The sequence below is a fragment of the Bos javanicus genome, chromosome 4, assembly GCF_032452875.1.
Source record: "Bos javanicus breed banteng chromosome 4, ARS-OSU_banteng_1.0, whole genome shotgun sequence".
Classification (NCBI taxonomy): Eukaryota; Metazoa; Chordata; class Mammalia; order Artiodactyla; family Bovidae; genus Bos; species Bos javanicus.
In genome coordinates, this window is record NC_083871.1 from 61,967,108 (window position 1) to 61,988,704 (window position 21,597).

Here is a 21,597-nt window from a genome sequence, read left to right on the forward strand (position 1 = left end):
AGTTCCAGAAAAATATCTATTTCTGCTTTATTGACTATGCCAAAGCCTTTGACTGTGTGGATCACAATAAACTGTGGAAAATTCTGAAAGAGATGGGAATACCAGACCACCTGACCTGCCTCTTGAGAAATCCGTATGCAGGTCAGGAAGCAACAGTTAGAACTGGACATGGAACAACAGACTGGTTCCAAATAGGAAAAGGAGTATGTCAAGGCTGTATATTGTCACCCTGCTTATTTAACTTCTATGCAGAGTATATCATGAGAAACGCTGGACTGGAAGAAGCACAAGCTGGAATCAAGATTGCCGGGAGAAATACCAATAACCTCAGATATGCAGATGACACCACCCTTATGGCAGAAAGTGAAGAGGAACTCAAAAGCCTCTTGATGAAAGTGAAGTGGAGATTGAAAAAGTTGGCTTAAAGCTCAACATTCAGAAAACGAAGATCATGGCATCTGGTCCCATCACTTCATGGGAAATAGACGGTGAAACAGTGGAAACAGTGTCAGACTTTATTTTTTGGGGCTCCAAAATCACTGCCAATGGTGACTGCAGCCATGAAATTAAAAGACGCTTACTCCTTGGAAGGAAAGTTATGACCAACCTGGATAGCATATTCAAAAGCAGAGACATTGCTTTGCCAACAAAGGTTCATCTAGTCAGGGCTATGGTTTTTCCTGTGATCATGTATGGACATAAGAGTTGGACTGTGAAGAAGGCTGAGCGCCGAAGAATTAATGCTTTTGAACTGTGGTGTTGGAGAAGACTCTTAAGAGTCCCTTGGACTGCAAGGACATCCAACCAGTCCATTCTGAAGGCGATCAGCCCTGGGATTTCTTTGGAAGGAATGATGGTAAAGCTAAAACTCCAGTACTTTGGCCACCTCATGTGAAGAGTTGACTCATTGGAAAAGACTCTGATGCTGGGAGGGATTGGGGGCAGGAGGAGAAGGGGACGACAGAGGATGAGATGGCTGGATGGCATCAATGACTCGATGGACTTGAGTTTGAGAGAACTCCGGGAGTTGGTGATGGACAGGGAGGCCCGGCGTGCTGCAATTCATGGGGTCGCAGAGTCGGACACGACTGAGCGACTGAACTGAACTGAAAATGTAACTTAACTTTAGGCCTCATTAACAGATTTATATAGTACATAGAAGGACACAAAAGATAGATTCAATGTGCAATTTTAAGATCACAAGATATTCATTTCAGTCCTCATTTCAGTCCTCATTTCAGTCCTGGTATTAGCAGGGCTATGTACCAAATGAAGTTCAAAGGGGAGTAAAAATGGCTGGAGGGATATGACTCCCTACCGTATAAACACTGTTAAAGAAAATGGAAAGACTAAAAGTCACAACAAAAGATAGCTGTCTTCAAACTACGAAGCAATAATATTAAAAAGAGAAATCAGACTTATCTTTTTGCTGCTAGGGAGTAAATGAGAATATCTGAATGCAAATATCAAAGACAGATACATATAAAAATAGGAAGAAAAAAATTAATAGTGACATCTATTCAAAGATGAAATGTGTTATCCCAGAAGGCAGCTGAGTTTTTAGCAGACTAAATCAGCTCTGTTAGAAATATAACACAAGTCATACATGTAATTTTAAACTTTCTAGAAGCCACATTTAAAAAAGTAAAAACAAACAAGTAAACTCAATTGGATGGCATCACCAATTCAATGGACATGTGTCTGAGCAAACTCCGGGAGACAATGAAGGACATGGAAGCCTGGTGTGCTGCAGTTCACCATGTCACAAAGAGTCAGACACGACTTAGCAACTGAACAACAACAAAAACTCTATTGTAATAATATATTTTCTTTAACTCAATATATCCAAGACATTATTTCAACATGTAATCAACATAAAAATGAATTAGATATTTTATATCCTTTAAGTCTTGGCAAAATCTTCTGTGCATTTTACACTTATACTAAATGTCAATTTAGACTAGCATCATTTCAAGTGCTCAACAGCCATATACACTTGTGGCTACAATACTAGTCAGAGTTAGTCACAGGCATGCTGCAGGGGGAATTAAGAGTACCATTTGCATAATTAGGTTAAATGACAATACATCTTCCAATCCTGAGACCTTGTGAAAACAGAAGGATGAAAAAACAAGTTTTAAGAACATAGGCAAAATTTTTAAAGAATTAACTTTAGTCCATTTGAATCAGTCACTACCATACCTTGTGTACTCATGATATATATGCATTCTGTACATAACACAGCAGTTTTATCAAAGAGTTCAGATTATTTCCAGCATATACCTCTCAAGCCCGCTTCTAAAAGATACTAAAGCCATTTCCTGCCAAAATATTGACTCCCATGACTCATAAAATGTTCAACTGATATTCATCTTAACATTACTTGCCTAATAAAAAGGTAGGTAGAAACAAAGTATTTATTATCTGATTTTTTAAAAAATTTCCTATAGCTATTACACCACCATACACAGGAGAACAGAAATTCAATTCTTGTTACAGGCCAAACTGCATACACCCAAAATTCTTATGATGAAGCCCTAATCCCAGTGTAATTGTATCTGGGAGACAGGGCCTTAAAGGGGGTAACTAAGGTTAAAGGAGGTCATAAGATTAGGGCCCATCATGTGGAGCTGGTATCCTTACAAGAAGAGGAAGATACACTGGAGATAACCCTTTCTCCTCCAGAGGTTACACAAAGGCCACGTGAGGACACAGACAGAATGTGGCCATATGTAATTCAGGAAGACCCTTCACCAAAAACCAAATCTACTGGCACCTTAGTACTGGACTTCCAGCCTCCAGAACTGTGAGAAAAAAAATGTCTGTTGTTTAAGCCACCTCATCTGTGGTTTTCTGTAATGGCAGTCCTAGCAGACTAATAAAGTTCTAAGAAAATACTAGTTAAAAAATTGTACTGCAAACTAAATTACATTACTGCTGAAATTATTAATTTATTATGATAAATGTTTCTGTATGTTTATAAATTTACTCTACAACAGAAGATTTGAAAAGCCTGCCTTGTTGAGCTACTGAAGCAGCCAAAGTAATCTGAAACCTCAAAACAGAAAACTCTAACTTTTCACATAACCAAGGTCTGTTAATTTATTTCATTATAAAAATAATGGTCTCTCTTTCAGCCATCTTGGACCCTGTGGAGGCCTGCTGGGAACAGGACTTCTAAAACAACAAATATGTCTGGAAGGCTGTGGCCCAAGGCCATTTTTGCTGGCTATAAGAGGGGTCTATGGAACCAAGAGGGAGTACACAGCTCTCCTGAAAATCGAAGGTATATATGTTTGAGATGAAACTGAATCCTATCTAGGTAAGAGACGTACTTATGTGTACAAAGCAAAGAACAACGGTAACTCTTAGCAGCAAACCTAACAAAACCAGAATAATCTGGGGAAAGACAACTCACGCTCAGGTAAACAGTGTCATGGTTTATGCCAAATTCCAAAGCAGCCTTCTTGCTAAGGCTGCTGGACACAGACTCTGTGATGCTGTACCCTTTGAGGATTTAAACTCATTGAAAAGCAAATAAATAAAAGTATGGATTTGTTCTCTTGTGTTTTGCTAACCACAGATACACACACACACACACCCACGCACACACAACATTCTACTCAAGAGGAGTACTATACGTAGTAATGCCAGAGATCAGTAAAGGGCTCAGAAAAGCATGCTACCCATCACAATACTGCAACTAACTACGCCACCCACAATATTTGTAATATTAGCATAAACGATAACTGAAAATATATTTTTACAAATTGACAATGTTGTTACCTACTAGGAGTAGTCTTCATGGAGTTTAAGTTAGGGAAAGGATCAAAGATGGGAAAAGCTTCCTAGAATGAGTAGTTTTGAGGTGGGCCTTCATAATGGATGGATGTGACTTCAAGATAGGTAAGAACAGCATAAGCAAAGAAAGACTACAAAACATGATTTGATCTAAATAGAAGGGAAAAGCCAAGCAAAGAGACCCTAAAATGACTACCCAAATTACATCAATAAGAGTCCCCCTTCACCTCAAGTTTTGCTTTCCAAGGTTTCAGCTACCAGCTGTTAACTGAGGTCTGAAAATATTAAATGGAAAATTCCAGAAATAAGCAATTCATCAGTTTTAAATTGTGTGCTGTTCTGAATAGCATGATGAAATCTCACACCTTCCTGTGCTGTCCTGCTCTGTCCAGCCTGTGATGTGATTCATCCCTCTGTTCTGTATATCCTGCCCATTGGTCACTTAGCCTTCTCAGTATAATCAGATCACCCATTGTGATATTGCAATGCTTGTGTTCAAGTAACCCTCACTTCATAATTTTACTTAATAATGGCCCCAAAGAACAAGAGTTGAAATTCTGGCAATTTGCATATATGAAAGAGAAGCTATAAAGTACTTCCCATAAATGAAAAGGTGAAGGTCTTGATTTAATAAGGAAAAAGAAATTGTACCTTAAAAGGAATCTTCTATCCATGAAATTGAGAAAAAGGAAAAAAAATTTATGCTACTTTTGCTGATACACCTCAAACTGCAAAGTTACAGCCACAGTGCCTGATAAATGGAAAATGAAAAGTCACAGTGCAAGATAAATGGAAAAGTCAGGATGGAAAAGGCATTAAATCTATGGGTGGAAGACATGAACATAAAACATGTTACAAATGATGGCAACAGGTCACACCACAAAGCATGGAGCCTGTATGACAACTTTAGCAAGCAAGGGATCCCCTAAAACGACACCAAGTCATTTACTCCAATATGAAACGGTTACACAGACTCAATAGATTTCAACTGAAAAATATAAAAATTATTGGAGAGGCTGAGTCTGCCAATGAAGAAGCCACTGCCACATTTCTGGCAGAGTTGAACTTGAGAGAGAGACCACATTTTTATAACAACCTTTATTACAGTATTTTGTTACAATTGTTCTGCTTTATTATTAGCTATTGTTGTCCATCTATTACTGTGTCTAATTTATAAGTTTAACTTTATACTAAGTATGTATGTATAGGAAAAAACAGTACAGACAGGGTTCGGTATTACTATCTGTGGTTTCAAGCATCCACTGGGGACCTTGGAATATATCCTCCATAGATAAGGGTGTGGACCACTAAAAATATAGCTAGAAATCTGAAATCTAGTATCTTCTGTAACTTGGAGCTATACTCTGCATGGGTAAGCTACATAACCTTTCTAAGCGTTAGACTGGGACAACGTATTTATGAGGTTATCATAAGATATATATGAAATATTTGAAATATTTGGCACTTCAGATACAATAAGCACAATAAATGACAGTTGTTACAGTGGTTGTGCAATAGACAACAGCTATTATCAAGGCCTCTGGACTTTTATCTTGCAGTTAAATGATTTCCAAATCTGGCTATAATCAGAAACATCTGGGAAGCTTGATAAAAACAAATACCTAGGTCCTAAGCCTAGAAGTAGGGAATTAGAATGTTCTGGTAGGGCCTAGGAAATAAGTTTTTTGTTTTTTTTTAAACAAGGACCTTAGAAGCCTGTATTATAAGTAAATAGATATTTAAAGTTCTACAACAGGTCAATTATTTTATGAAAGTAATATTTTAGTACAATAATCTGTATTACAGACTCATTAAATGAAATGCGAACAGTCTTTTATTCACCCTAGTTAGATTCTAATTTGTTAAACGGCATCTACTAGTGACACTAGTTAAACGGAATCCACTCGTCCTTCAATTAAAAAGCACTGGAATCTCCTAGCCCTACCCAAAACCCTTAAACATAATTTCAAGTAAAAGGTGTCTCCATCAAGCATGAAACTTTTCCCTTTTCACTTGTTCCTAGCCAGTACTAATGTTGATGGCATATTTATCTCATATAACACATTGTACATGCATGTTTTTGGTATTATCTTTGCATTTCCTCCATGTTCACCAAATACTTAAGTTTCAAAAGGATAGAGGCTGCAACTTTTCAGCAAGTCTACGATTATTTCAAACTTTCAGAAATGTAAAAAAAGGAACTACATCTGTGTAATTATCTTTTTAACAGCACAGCACCATGATCAAACACAAACAAGTATTTTTGGTGGGTCTACTTGCCAAATTGCCGGGAAAAATATCAACAACCTCAGATACACAGATGACATCACTCTAATGGCAGAAAGTGAAAAAGATCTAGAGAGTCTCCTGATGAGGGTGAAAGAGGAGAATGAAAACGCTTCTGTGAAATTCAACATTAAAAAAAACTAAGATCTAGCTGATTCATGTTGATGTTTGACAGAGAACAACAAAATTCTGTAAAGCAATTATCATTCAATTAAAAATAGATAAATTAAAAAAACAACTAAGATCATGGTATACGGTCCCATCACTCCATGGCAAATATAAGAGGGAAAAGTGGAAGCAGGGACAGATTTGATTTTGTGGGCTCCAAAATCACTGTGGATGGTGAATGCAGCCATGAAATTAAGATCCTTGCTCCTTAGAAAGAATGCTACAACAAACCTAGACAGCATATTAAAAAGCAGAGACGTCACTTTGCCGACAAAGGTCCACATAGTCAAACCTATGGTTTTTCCAGTAGTCATGCATGGATGTGAGAGTTGGACCATAAAGAAGGCTGAGTGCCAAAGAATTGATGCTTTTGAACTGTGGTGCTGGAGAAGACTCTTGAGAGTTCCCTGGATTGCAAGGAGATCCAACCAGTCCATCCTAAAGGAAATCAATCGTTGAGTGGTTCCTATTGGAAGGACTGTTGCTGAAGCTGAAGCTCCAATACTTTGGCCACTTGATGCGAATAGCCAATTCTTTGGAAAAGACCCTGATACTGTGAAAGACTGAAGGCAAAAGGAGAAAGGAGTGGCAGCAGATGAGTTGGTTAGACAGCACCACCAACTCAATGGACATGAATTTGAACAAACTCTGGGAGATAGTTAGAGGACAGAGGAGCCTGGTGTGCTACACAGTCCATGAGGTTACAGAGTTGGGCACAACTTAAAGACTAAAAAACAACAACTTATCAGATAAGTCATTCTAGTTATTTTTTAAGCTCACACCTGAATTAAGCAACTGGTTAAGTAACTCTTAATTTTCTGTATTAGATCAACTTTTATATTCTAATACAAAACATGACAGGATTGACTACAGTTCTAAGATTGGGGCTTCCCTGGTGGCTTAGTTAATAAAGATCTGCCTGCAATGCAGGAGACCCAGGTTTGACCCCTGGGTAGGGAAGATCCCCTAGAGAAGGAAATGGCAATAATTTCATTCTTTCATGCCAAGTTCTCATGTTTACTCAATTTGCCCTTCTCAGCAATCAGAAAACAGACTACAAGTTGTACTCAGAGCAAATTTGGTTTTGCAAATTACACAATGAGTTCATATTTTGGTTTCCTTAGTCGTTTTCTATTTGCACATTATTTTATACATCCATAAAACAAAAATCATTTCTACTTAAATTTCTTCCCTTTTCACTCAGCTGTCAGAATATATTGTACAGAATATAGCTGGGAATTAACTTCCCAGAATAATTTTCGCTGGCATCCATCTTGGCTGAGCAATGGGAGGGCTACCAGGAAGGACTCGAGTCAGAATGACTGGCCAAAGACAATCTGGAAACTAATTCCATTACCATAAACCCTGAGACTGACAGCCAGGAAGCAGAGCAGTTCTCCTGGGTTCCCTTACCCTACTGCTCTGCACCTGGGCGCCCTTTCCCAGTAAAGTCTATTGCTTTGTCAGCAAGTATGCATTCATTTCCGAGTGTTAGACAAGAGCCCACTCTTGGGCCCTGAAACGGGTTCCCCTTCCTGCAACAAAAGCACTAGCTGAGGTAAAAATGAAATACAAGCTGTAGGTTCAGAGCTGCCTCTAGGGAACTATCGCGTGTGTTTCAAACCTGACACTGCTCTCCATCTTGCTGTCATGCCTGACCTGTTAGTCACCATGTCTGGGCTGCCATGTTGGTTTTTTTTTTTTTAATTAAAAAAACAAACAAAAACAGAATGTAGCTGGGAATTAAAATGGAAATCTAACCCAATACTTAACAGAGAGCAGAACTTCAATAAAGAAATGAACCAGGAAATAATGACTGAGCAGCTAAAATACAAAGATTATTAACAGCAAGCTGAACAGCTACAAACTTCAAGGACAGGAGAAGTTAGGTACATTCCTGAGAGCACAAAAATGTGAAAAACTATGTATAATTTAAAAACAAAAATGACTCTCATATTTCATTATTTAATAGCCCCATATATAAGTCACAGCACAAAACCAAATATTCTTGACAGTGATTTTAACAAGTTCAGTATATTCTTATGAAAGTAGAGAAGCTAACTGGATTATACATAACAAACGTCTCTCTCCAGTAATATGAAAAATATAAATTAAAAACAAGTTTAAAATACTAAACCAACAAATGCCCTAGGAAAATAATTGGGGAAGGCAGAAGAGGCTTAACAATACTCTTTTCATACTATTTATAGTTCTAAAATAATGACACTGAACATCTTGAAATAATAAAATGGCTAGACAATTAGAATATCAATATTAGAAACACCATATACGTACTTAAAATAATCTATATATAGATTAATACACCAAAAATACTATTAAATATTAAGATAATAACACCTTGGTTTTGTATATATTTTAAAGAGTTTACAGAGCACTTTTACATATATTACCTCACATAATTCACATCAGAAGTTATCAACCCTGGTTGCTCATCAAAACTACCTAAAATACTAAAAAATGTAAATTTCTGAGCCCCACCTCACACCCAGTGAATTAACAAGCCTCCAAGTACATTAAAAATTGAAAGTGTTTCCAATGCCTAACCAGGGTTGAGAACCACTAACCACTAATATACCACTAATCACAACCATGAAAAAAAGTATGCAATTAAGAAAACAAATCAAACTTCAGTGATTGAAATGTTAATAATTTAGTGGCTTTTTTCCCCTCTTGGTTAATGTATTTAATCACAAAAGGAACTAAATATATCTATTAAACTTTTAAAAATTAAAAATGGTTTAAAAAGTTGATGCTTTAAGGTACACTAGTTACTGAAAAAAATTTTCCTTGTATAGACCCAAAAACATGTAACAAATGAGGTAGTACCCTAGTCATTGTAATAGAATAACCAGAAAGCACCAAGGTTGCTATGAAGATTCTGCCTCCTCTTGCACAAATAATTACCTCACTCAAAATATTTCTAGTATTTTTGAAAACTGATTGACAATATATACCAAAATCTTCCTCAAAAAAGGAAGAACTCTGATTATAATCTGAATGAACAATCTGAACATATAAGGATAAAAAAATGTCACTCATATAAAGAAACACTAGCAAAGAGTTTGAAACAGCTACCACTTTGAAAGTACCAGTAAAAATTTTTAATAACTAGACATTTTAGGCAATTATTAACCTCAGTCTGTGTAGCTGTGAGGAACACATAAGTTTCACACAAATCACTTTATTCCAATTTCCTTCAAGTTTGCTCACCAAACTAAAATTACCAAGTCTTATAAAAATATTAAAAAATTTATTCACCTAACTAGAGTATGGCTTTTCTTCAATATAGACATTCAATTACTAAACATAAAAATTCAAAGCACAAATGAATAAATTTACAAAAACCTTAAAATGCTTATTTTCCATCCTAGATGTCTCTCCTAGCATTACTGAGACTCTACTATGCTCATTTAGCTGTCCCACAGGCCTCTCAATTTCATGTTTTAAATTACCTATTTCAAGAAATGATACCTACTCCTCTCTATCCAAGGGACTCTCAAGAGTTTTCTCCAGCATCACAATTTGGAAGCATCAATTCTCTGGTGCACAGCCTTCCTTATGGTCCAACTCTCACATCCACAAGAACTACTAGAAAAACCACAACTTTGACTATACGGACCTTTGTCAGCAAAGTGATATCTCTGCTTTTTAATATGCTGTCCAGGTTTGTCATAGTTTTTCTTCCAAGGAGCAACAGTCTTTTAATTTCATGGCTGCAGTCACCACCCACAATGATTCTGGAGCCCAAGAAAATAAAGTCCGTCACTGTTTCCACTTTCCCCCTATCTATTTGCCATGAAATGATGGGACCAGATGCCATGATCTTAGTTTTTTGAATTATGAATTTTAAGCCAGGTTTTCACTCTCCTTTTTCACTTTCATCAAGAGGCTCTTTTGTTCCTCTTCACTTTCTGCCATTAGAGGGGTATCATCTGCATATCTGAGGTTGTTGATATTTCTCCTGGCAATCTTGATTCCAGCCAGGCATTTTGCAGGATGTGCTCTGCATGCAAGTTAAATAAGCAGGGTGACAACATACAGACTTGACATACCCATTTCCCAATTTTGAACTAATCTGTCATTCTATAACTGGTTTTAACTGTTGCTTATTAACCTGCAAATAGGTTTATTGGGAGACAGGTAAGGTGGTCTGCTATTCTAGTATCCACACAAAGAATTCAGCATAATCAATGAAGCAAAAGCAGATTTTTTCTGGAATTCCCTTGTTTTTCTAAGACCCAATGAATGTTGGCAATTTGATCTCTGGTTCCTTTGCCTTTTCTAAACCCAGCTTGTACATCTGGAAGTTCTCCGTTCAGGTACTGCTGAATACTAGCTTGAAGGATTTTGAGAATTACCTTGCTAGCATGTGAAATGAGCACCAGCTACCTAGGTGATTCTGATTTCTAAGTTTGAGAAATACCAAGTGGTAGGAGTTCTAGGAGGAAGAATTATGAACCAGATGTTTAACAAAGAGTTTTTTCCTTCTCCATCTCTATAATCTTTCAAGGGTTCTTCATCACCTAGTATGGTGGTTCTCAAACTGGCTCTCCCAGGTGACATTTGGCAATGTCTGGAGACATTTTTTTTCACTGTCATCACTGGGGAGGATGAACTGCTACTGGTATCTAGTTAGCAGAGGTTAGGGATGCTGGTCAACACTGTACAATGCACAAGACAGCCCACTCCCTCCAAATTAAAAACACCACACTGCACTCTTGCCCAGTCTGAGAAACCTTGATCTGAGCCCCATCTCAAATGAGGCTATCAAAAGTACTTAGCTGTGACCCCACAGGTAAACAAAACAATAGAATTAACATATCTTCAGGAAAGTCAATTTTTAATCCCACACTGGTGAGGAAGAAAGAGGGGGGGATTATCTTTATATTGTATATGGGTCTTCCCTGGTGGCTCAGATGGTAACGAGTCCACTTGCAATGCAGGAGACCCAGGTTCAATCTCTGGGCTTGGAAGATCCCCTGGAGAAGGAAAATGGCAACCCACTCCAGTATTCCTGTATGGAGAATCCCATGGACAGAGGAGCCTGGCGGGAAACAGTCCATGGAGTCACAAAAGAGTTGGACATGTCTGAGTGAGTTTCACTTGTATACAAGTCAAACAAATACAGATAAAATCCAAATGTCACAGGAATATCTAAAATAAATGTCACATAAATACCTAAAATACACTTCAGAATAATGTAAGCAAGATTAGGCTTTACTACCCAACCTCAGGGGATACTTAGGTACTCTCCTCAATCTTCAAAGTACTTCTGAAATTAAAAAACAATTGCTTAAAATAAAATACACGAACTTCAGGACAGGCACGACCTCATCTTTAAACTACTGCCACTAAGATTTTTAGGGCTATTTGTTACTGCATCATGGTTTAACCCAGAACTATTCCAAGGATAGTCTATGGAGGGACCAGTCTGATTGTTCAATGGTTTACACCAGAGAAGTACAAATGTAGAACACAGAAATGAAAATTTTTATACCAGAATAACTTTATGTCTACTGGATCTTTAAAAATTGGGGCTTGTATTTTTGCCTTTTTAAATTTCATCTGCATTAGTAAAAATAACTTGCAATAACTTGTACTTTACAATTGTGTCAGTCAATAGTGAATTGGAAATTTTAAAAAATAAAATTAAAAAAACACCCTTCATCAGTTTGAGAAGCAGTAACCTAAACCTATCACTGACTGATACATCTAGTAAGTGGCAAAGCCAGGATTTGACTGCATGTCTGTCTGACACCAAAGTCTTTTTTCTTAGTCCTTATACTATATTTGTTATTATTAATACTTTGAACTCAAATCCCTATCTGTAATCCCTAACTCTGCAGAGTTACATTGCACCAAATATGAATTACAAGGACCTTTTGTGTGTCTCACCTAAGGCCTTCAACGCTGAATGCTAACCAAGCTGCATTTTTTGGTCCCTTTACCCAAGCTCATGCTCAAAATCTGGCTCTCCGCATCTTCCATAATGCAAAAGGACAAGACCAAAAACATTTTTTTCTCCTCAAACTCAAGAGCAGAGACATTTAATGATATAATACTATCTTCTTTTGCGACCCACCCTGCTTTCTATATAACTGTGGGAGATGACCTCCTCTCAAGGAAAAGTAGATCTCAGATCTTTCTAACCACACCAGCTACATAAAGTACACAATAAACGAATCAAAAATAAGACTTAATTTCATTTAGTCTAACATCCTCACATTAAGACCTCTATCATAAAGTTTAAAGATCTTCAACTTCACCAATCCATACTGCACATCCCCCTAAGTGTTTTTACAAACTTTTTTGATTACAGTTCTCAATTAAAAAAAAAAAGTTATATCTCAACACAATACACAATACTTACACAACAAAATTCACCACTCCAAATTTTTACAATGTACTGCTATTTTTTATTTCTTTACTACTTTGTAAAGTTTTGGTAGAAATCCACAAAACTGATTTCAACATCCACTGGTCTCAACTCACAGTCCGCAAAACACTGCTGTAGAGACCAAATGTAGGTCTACATTTAACACTGTGCTCTCATCTGGCAAGCCTAACCTATAATCACACTACCTTAAAATTCTACTCCTAAAAAACACATTTTTTCTACATCAGTTTCATTGTGCAATAGATCTTGTCATTTAGAGTCCAAACTCTGTATAGAAAAATAAGTTTTGTCTCAAAATTTAGTAAAATGTATAAATGTTAAATTAAGTTTCTACTTCTAATCAACAACTACAGATAGTTTATTAGCTTAAAATGTGAAACATGCTCTCAGCTGATAATTAGATAATAATAGTCTATTGGCAAATACAAGAATAGAGTCTATAGTGAATACATATACCATCAATTTATAACAAGTCTGAAACCAACTTGCTCAACCCACTATCTTCACACCAAGTGGTCTACTCATCTGACCACTCCCCATTATTGAGATCTTGGAAATCTAACTCTTCCTCCTTCCTTATCATTTTTTGTTGCTGTTTAGTCCAACTAATCCATGTCCAACTCTTTTGCAATCCCATGGACTGTAGCCCACCAGGCTCCTCTGTCCATGGGATTTCCCAGGCAAGAATACTGGAGTGGATTGCCATTTCCTTCTGCACGGGATATTCCTGACCCAGGGATCAAACCCTCCTCTTCCCTATCTCAGGAGGATTCTTTACCATGTGAATTGTCAATTTTAACCCTCTGCTGCTGCTGCTGCTGCTGCTAAGTCACTTCAGTCATGTCTGACTCTGTGCGACCCCGTAGACGGCAGCCCACCAGGCTCCCCGTCCCTGGGATTCTCCAGGCAAGAACACTGGAGTGGGTTGCCATTTCCTCTACAACTGCTCTAAGGTCTTTCAGGGGTCCTATTTTGTTTCAGAACAGCTCAAAAGTCCTGACATGTAGTTATTTAAGATTATTTCTGTGGGAAAATATGCAAATCCAAAGAATCAATTATATAACAAAGTTTTGAAACAAGGTATAGGTAACTGATATGTATCTGATACATAAATAACCTTTTCTGTAGTTATGTATCCAATATCTTGAAATCAAAATCAGAAACCAGACACTTTTACTTTACACAATTATAATAAGTTTCTGCAAAGTAAAATCTACTTGCCATAAACACAAAATAAATTTTTCAGTTATGAGCTTCAATTCTGTGAGCCTAAGAGCACGTGATATTTTTAATAACTGTATTGAGAAGACCTGGCTACGTCATGCTGTCCAAACACAGGACACAATGCTACCATACAACCATCTATGGGGCTTCCACATTTATTTCATAGTTCCACTCAACCCTATCTCCTCTAGCCCCACCCACTGAACAGCTGGGTGGGATGAAAGATTGTTTCCTGACCCCATATCCCCCTCCTCCCTGCTCCTTCCCCTGCTGCTGCTGCTGCTGCTAAGTCACTTCAGTCGTGTCCGACTCTGTACGACCCCATAGACGGAAGCCCACCAGGCTCCCCCATCCCTTCCCCTGCTATTTGGAGGAATAAGAGATACAAGAAGCAATAACTAGATTCGTAATTGTTTATACACTGCTAAGGCAATATCCTTCAATCTATAAGGATTTCATAAACTTCATCTCTACCTGTGCACCTAATGCCAAAAAACTTCCCTCCTAAACTTGCTTATAAACAAGTTTTTATAAAGGGTAGGGTATTGACTTTATTCATCACCTTAATAAATATGTAAAATGCTTTAGAATCTAGATTACCTGTTGATTTCGATTACCAAGGGTACTCAGAAAAATATCCTTCCATTTCATCAAAGTAACAACACCAAGAGAAACCATAAAGTTGAACTAGAACAATAAAGTCGCAAGAATAAACTAATTCAGTATCTAAACAAACACCTGGATCTCACAACCCAGATATGAAACAGTGTACTCTCAAAATGTAACTCAGCAAATGGAAATGTGTTAGAAAAATTTCAGTTGCTATTTCCTACTATACACACAGTATGAAATGGGAACTTGGGAGTGGAAAATGTGAATGAAATGGCCTCGTTCTTTTTCCAATACGTGGAGGAGAAAAGGAAATGAAAGGGCTTAAGGGAATAAATGAGAATACTTAAATATTTTCAAAACTTAATTTCCTTACACATCGCCAGTCCGTATCTCCAACTCCCTCCCTTTTCCAAAGACCCTTCCCAGCCCTTCGGTTCCTCCGGAGGGCGCCCTTACAAAACGTTCTCTTTTCCCCTTTCCTTAAAAATTAAGCCCAAACCAGGCTCCTTATCCTCCTTATTCAAGCTTTGCCCGCCATCCACCGGCCTTTGGGGCCGCGCCTGGGGAAAGGAAGCCCCAGAGGCGGGGAGGGGGAGCGAGGAGGCGACACGGTCGCTGGGGCCGCTGCAGCAGCCGCCGCCGCCTGCACCGCAGCCTCAGCCTGGTGCATCCCTCTTCCTCTCTCCCCGCCGCCGCCCTCCCGGGGCCGGCCCACACAGCACCCTCACCCGGACGCGCACACACATTCCCACCCTCCTCGCCAGGCCCACTCCCCCACGAGGGGAGCTCCGCCGCGGGAGCTGCGCCCGCCGACGCGAAGAAGCAGGGCCGCGGAGCCGGAGGCCCGGCAAAGGAGACCCTGCTCGGGGTCCGGCGGCGGAGGCCGTGGCTCACGTCTCTCCACTCCCCGGGCCCGCCCGCCGCGGCACAGGAAATGCCGCCGCCTCGGTTCTCCGCACATTCAATTCAAACTGTCACTGCCGCCGTCTCCCCTCCCCCCGGGTCCGCCGCCACCGCCGCGCCCCGGGCCCGCCGTCGCCCCCCACCTCACCTGCTTTCGCCCCAGCGCCGCGCCTCGCCTCGCCTCAGGGCGTTACCCCCACCACCACCCGATCGGGGGGCCGCAGAACCCCACAACGTCCCGAGCCGCCGACCCGAGTCGCGACGGCCCAAAGCTGAGACTCACCCATGGTGCTGCTGTTGACGCTCCTCTCTTCAGCAGCAGCGGATCTCGCACTGACCGACATCCCCTCCCCCCTCCGCGACCAGCCCGGGTGCAGCGCAGCCCGCCTATTCTCCAAAGCCGCCTACGCCGATTCCGCGGCGTAGCCGCCCGGAGTCGCTGCTCCGCTTACGCAGGCAACAGCGGGCGGACTCCTCCACTGGTTCTCGCCGGACTCCCGCTCCCTCCTCCGCCCCTCCGCCCCCTCAGACGAGGCTTCCGGGCCGAGCGGAGGCTTGCTTCGATCTCGCGAGATTACTTCATCGCTGCCCCGCCGACTTGCTCGTTTTTCGAGCATGACTTCATTTGGCGTCAGCGCTCTTTTGCCGCTCGGGTTTAGCCGCCATGTTAACATTGGCGGGGATTGGCACCTCCGGGGTCATGGATAGTCAGGCTTCTGTGCGTGTTTCTTCAACACCGCCGCTAAGGTTAACGCCTTACGTTTGTGGGTGAAAAGCCTGGGGACGCTGAGAGGGAGTGGCCCGTAGGGTGCGAGGGTGTGGTTTTGCCCTACTCAAAGATGGCTGCCGTTTGTGCAGCCCCGCGCGTTTTCACGTCAGGTTTGGGAGCCGGAGGAGCCTCTGGGTTGGTCTCAGCGCTTACTTACGAAATCGGCGTAAGGCAAAGAGGCGCCACTAAAAGAGGCCAGACTGGGAGGCAATGTTCTGGGTAGGGGTCCCCTGTATGACTTGGCTCCAGGTTACTGACCTGGCAGTAATGTGAATGCAAGTGGAAAGATACTTCGAGGCGGATGTCTGTACACCCGAATCGGGTATATACGGGTGGGAATCCGACCCCGGTTCCTCAGTTTCCTTCACGTTCGGAATGAAAAGTGAGGTTAGGCCCTGGTTACCTCGACATTGCCCTCGCGCTGTCACTTTCCAGTGGCCTGGCACAGCGAAGAGGTCGGCTGCTGCAGCTTCCACTGCGGACTCTTCACGATCACACTCGTATTGGCTCAGCCTGTTGGGGCCCGGTTTTGTCCTCAAATAAGGGTTAAAGTGTGTGGTCTCCTACTATTAATTAGCAGTGAATGTTGCTCGGTCGTTGGCGCCTTCCCCAGCTATTTTCTAGTGAAAGTAGCCTCCTTTTGCTCAGAACAACACGTGATCTTTTGTACCTTTCATAAAACTTAATCGCTGTCTTCATTGTATAGTTCAGTTCAGTTCAGTCGCTCAGTCGTGTCCGACTCTTTGCGACCCCATGAATCACAGCACGCCAGGCCTCCCTGTCCATCACCAACTCCCAGAGTTCACCCAGACTCACGTCCATCGAGTCAGTGATGCCATCCAGCCATCTCATAGTTCATGTACACGTTTTTTGTTTCCTGTTAAACTGCATGTTATGGAATTGTATGCCTATGTAATTATCGTGAGCTAACACAAAAATGTTCATAGCATTACTCATATTAGTGCAACAATTTAAATATTCACTTACAGGAGAATGGATAAACAAGTGACATTACTGGACAAACTGAAATAAATATACAGAATGCTAAAAAACGGAAATTAATAAACTAAAGCTACTAGTATTAATTTAGAGTTCATTAATATAATATTGAGGAAAATAACTTACAGAAAGATGTATACGGTGTATCATAAAAATTTAACAATAAGAAACTGTGAAGATCATATAAGGAAATTATAGATACCAAATTCAGAATAGCGATTAGTTCCAGAGAGGAGGAGAAGAGAATGTGACAGGTTTCACTTCATAGAATGTTTTTTCTACCAAAAATAATTTGCAGAAAATGTGGCAAAACCTTAAAGGTGGGCAAAGGATACATGAATGTTAAATTGTAATTATTTTCTGTACTCTTTTCTATAGTTGAAATGTTTCCAAGTAATTTAATAAAAATTTTATCTAAGAAAACAGCTCATTTTGTATCTTGATACTGTTTCTTAAGTCTCCATTTATACTAAATTGCTTATATATATAAAGTGTGTTACAACTTGCCAGCTCAACCAATCCTGTTGAATTTCTGAAACTTCACAGGAGTGCTTTACTTGGAAAACTTTGTTAAATTTCTTCTGTGGAGAAGGCCGTGCAGCAGATAATTTAAATGTGTGACTTCTGGAGTCAAACTGCTTGGGTTCACATCCCATCTCTACCATTTACTAGCCAAATGCCTGAGGGCAAGTTGCTTAACCTTTCTGTGATCCAATTTCCTCACCTATAAATGGGAATAATCCTTGTCTAATTGAGTTTTTGTGAGAGTTAGATGTGCTCAGTCCATAGTACAGTATATGCTTAATAAATTACCTACAAGTGGATTATTTTAAAATATAAAATTATGCTGAATACTGTTATTGTTTAATAAAATCTAATAGTTTATAAAGAAGAAAGTCTCCCATCTCTATCAATATGTTTCTTTGAGCAGATCTCTTAATAGATGTGAAAGAGGTGAATTTTGTTATTTTGCTCTCTGAAAATGGATAAATTATTAATATAAATAATATTGTTCATGCTCTCCTACAAATTCCACCACACACAATAATTTCCTTACCACTTTCCACTGAAAATTAAAGGGAAGATTATAGGCAGTGAGATGATGACATATTTTGGAACTTTCTCTCTGAGGAGTTCTAATAGTAAATGATAATGTGTATGTTTGTGTGCATGCACCTGTGTATTAGAAATTATATGGGGAAGGAGGGATTGGAGAGAGAGAAAATTATAGTATTAGCTTCATGATCTCTACTGCACTGTCTGCAGTATTATATTTGTAAAGAAAATTTAGTCTAGACCTTAACCTTCTGATTCAGAAGTAGTTTTTTAAAAACAAAGAACTGGAACTTCCCTGGTGATACAGAGGATAGGAATCCACCTGCCAATGCAGGAGACAAAGGTTCGTTCCCTGGTCCAGGAAGACTCCTCATGCTTCAGAGCAACTAAAGCCCACGCGCCACATCTCCTGAGCCCACATGATGCAACCACTGAAGCCCCTGCACCTGGAGCCTGTGCTTGCAACAAGAGAAGCCACATCAATGAGAAGCCATGAACTTCAACAAAGAGTAACCTCTGCTTACCACAACTAGAGAAAGCCTGTGAGCAGCAACGAAGACCCAGCATAACCAAAAAAAAAAGCAAAACTATAGATTTGCCAACGTAAAAAAAAAAAAAAAAACCAAAAACTCATCTGAAATTTGGATAGACTATGTAAATTGTTTTCACTGCATATTTACAATGTCCAGTCTCAGCTTTGCCAAGCAATGCTTGTTTCCCTAGTTAGCACTCTTTTCCATAACAGCTGCTTCAGATTTGCTCCATTGTTTTCAAACCATCTCCCTCATTTACTCTCAGCACAAAATAGAACCCATCAGAGAGGAACTCCAAGAACCTCCTGCCCCCACATTCATAAGACTACGTGTGTCTACATCCACCTTTCAGATATCACAATGGATCAGGTGCCCCTGCCCATCTGAGATATATATTTCTACATATTCCCTGTATTCCATCTCTTTAGCTTATTCTTTGGATTGTCTCTTTCTACCTTCCCAGGAACTTCACTCAGTGGATTATTTATTTACTCAATAAACTTCTGGGTTCTGTCCCTATGACTCCACTGAAATTCTCAACAAGGTCACGAACAACCTTTTCATTCAACCAAGTGGACCCTTTTTAATGAATTTTTACTTGAACATTTGACACTATTGCCTATGGCCTGCTGTATTTATGTCTCTTGATTTGTGAAACCACACATTCCTAGCTTTCATCCTAGATCTCTGGCTTCTCTATTTTACCTTCTAGGATCTTATGTCATAAGCCTGTCACTTATGTGTCCATACACCTCAGAGTTATATCCTAGTCAGTTTATTCCTATCTCACTTTTTATACTCTCCTTGGGTGAGGTATTCACTTCCATGGCTCCTAAGAATATATTTCTAGTCCAGTTCTCTCTCCTTACTACAATTCTGCACACCTGACTGCGCTCAAAATATATGTCATGATGTTCCAAGATATCTCAAAACAGTATATCTGAAATTAAACCCTTCATTTTCATTATATGTGCTTTTATGTTCCCAGTCTCTAAGTGATATCATCATCAAACTAACTGCCTAAGCTAGAAATGTGGGTATTATATTCAACCTCTCCCTCTCTCTCACCTCCTACAGCGATCACAAAGTCCTGGCAGTTTTCCTTTCTCGTATATTTCTTATTTCTCTCCATCTCCACCACTACTGGCATAGTGGTAAAGAATCTGCCTGCCAGTGCAGGAGATGTAAGAGATGCAGTTTCAATCCTTGGGTTGGGAAGACCTTCTCGTGTAGGAAATGGCAACCTGCTCCAGCATTCTTGCTTGGAAAATTCCATGGACAGAGGAGCCTGGCAGGCTATAGTCCATGGTGTCAAAAAAGTGACAGCAACATACCCACACAGTTTGAACACAACTGAGCATACTGACACACACACATACCACCAGGGCTACTATTCCAGCTTGACCAATATTATTATACCTCCTGCAATAGTCTTGTCTGCCTGTTACCCTGTTCTACTCCAATTTGTTCTTCATATTGTATCCAGAGTGACCTTTCTAAACTTTAACTATGTCAGTCCCCTGTTTGAAATCTTCAAATTATCCTTCAGGAAATTTACATGATACATTTTCTTATTAATGGCCAAGCTACCATGCCTTTCTCTAAACTCTAGCAAGTCTTGCTTCTCACTATGTCTGGTCTGCTTCACTCTCCCTTTTATACTTGGATTGTTTACCAGGCTTTCACCTTTAAGCGTCATCATTATTTCTAAAAGCCTTCCTTGATGTACCAAGATTGGACAAGGTACCCTCTTATCCCCATTTTTGTTGTTCAGTCTCTAACAGAGAAGGCAGTGGCGCACCACTCCAGTACTCTTGCCTGGAAAATCCCAGGGATGATGGAGCCTGGTGGGCTGCCGTCCATGGTCACACAGTCGGACACAACTGAAGTGACTTAGCAGCAGCAGCAGCAGTCTCTAAAGTTGTGTCTGGTCTTTGTGACCTATGGACTGCAGCATGGCAGACTTCCCAGGTCTTCACTATCTCCCAGAATTTGCTTAAACTTATGTCCATTGAACTGATGATGCCATCCAACCATCTCATCCTCTGTTGCCCTCTTCTCCTGTCCTCAATCTTTCCCAGCATCAGGGTCTTTTCCAATGAGCTGTCTCTTTGCATCTGGTGGCCAAAGTACTGGAGCTTCAGCAACAGTCCTTCCAACAAATATTCATGGTTGATTTTCTTTAGGATTGACTGGTTTGATCTTCTTACTGTCCAAGAGACACTCAAGTGTCTTCTCCATAACTACAGTTTGAAAGCATCAATTTTTCAGTCCTCAGCCTTCTTTATGGTCCAACTCTCACATCCTTATATGTCTAGTAGAAAAACCATAGCTTTGACTATATGGACGTTTGTCAGCAAAGTGATCTCTCTGCTTTTTAATATGCTTTCTAGGTTGGTCATAGGTTTTCTTCCAACGAGCAAGAGTCTTTTAATTTCATGACTGCAGTCATTGTCCAAAGTGATTTTGGAGCCCAAGAAAATAAAGTCTGTCACTGTTTCCATTTTTTCCCTATTTGCCATGAAGTGATGGAACCAGATGCCATGATTTTCATTTTTTGAATGTTGAGTTTTAAGACAGCTTTTTCACTCTCTTCTTTCACCTTCATCAAGAGGCTCTTTAGTTCCTCTTCACTTTCTGCAATTAGGGTGGTGTCATCTGCGTATCTCAGGTTATTGATATTTCTCCTGGCCATATTGATTCCAGCTTGTGATTTACCCAGCTTGGCGTTTGGCATACATAGAAGTTAAATAAACAGGGTGGTAATATACATCCTTGTTGTACTCCTTTCCCAATTTTGAACCAGTCTGTTGTTCCCAGCCCAGTTC

General features: G+C 39.9%; 1 protein-coding gene and 1 pseudogene across 2 annotated transcripts in view; one reads left to right on the top strand and one right to left on the bottom strand.

Annotated features, from left to right (window-relative positions):
* Window positions 1-15,918, bottom strand: part of SEPTIN7 (septin 7) — a 99,001-nt gene extending 83,083 nt beyond the window's left edge. Inside the window, exon 1 of one of the 2 annotated variants that reach the window (XM_061414150.1) lies at window positions 15,696-15,918. In XM_061414150.1, coding sequence (XP_061270134.1) covers window positions 15,696-15,756 — 61 coding nt within the window. In that variant the 5' untranslated portion in view covers window positions 15,757-15,918. Of the gene's footprint in view, window positions 1-15,555; window positions 15,675-15,695 lie in introns of those variants that run through there. The other variant, XM_061414152.1, reaches the window with a different exon arrangement.
* LOC133246141 (large ribosomal subunit protein eL33-like) lies at window positions 3,183-3,521 on the top strand (annotated as a pseudogene).
* Window positions 15,919-21,597: the final 5,679 nt, after the last annotated feature.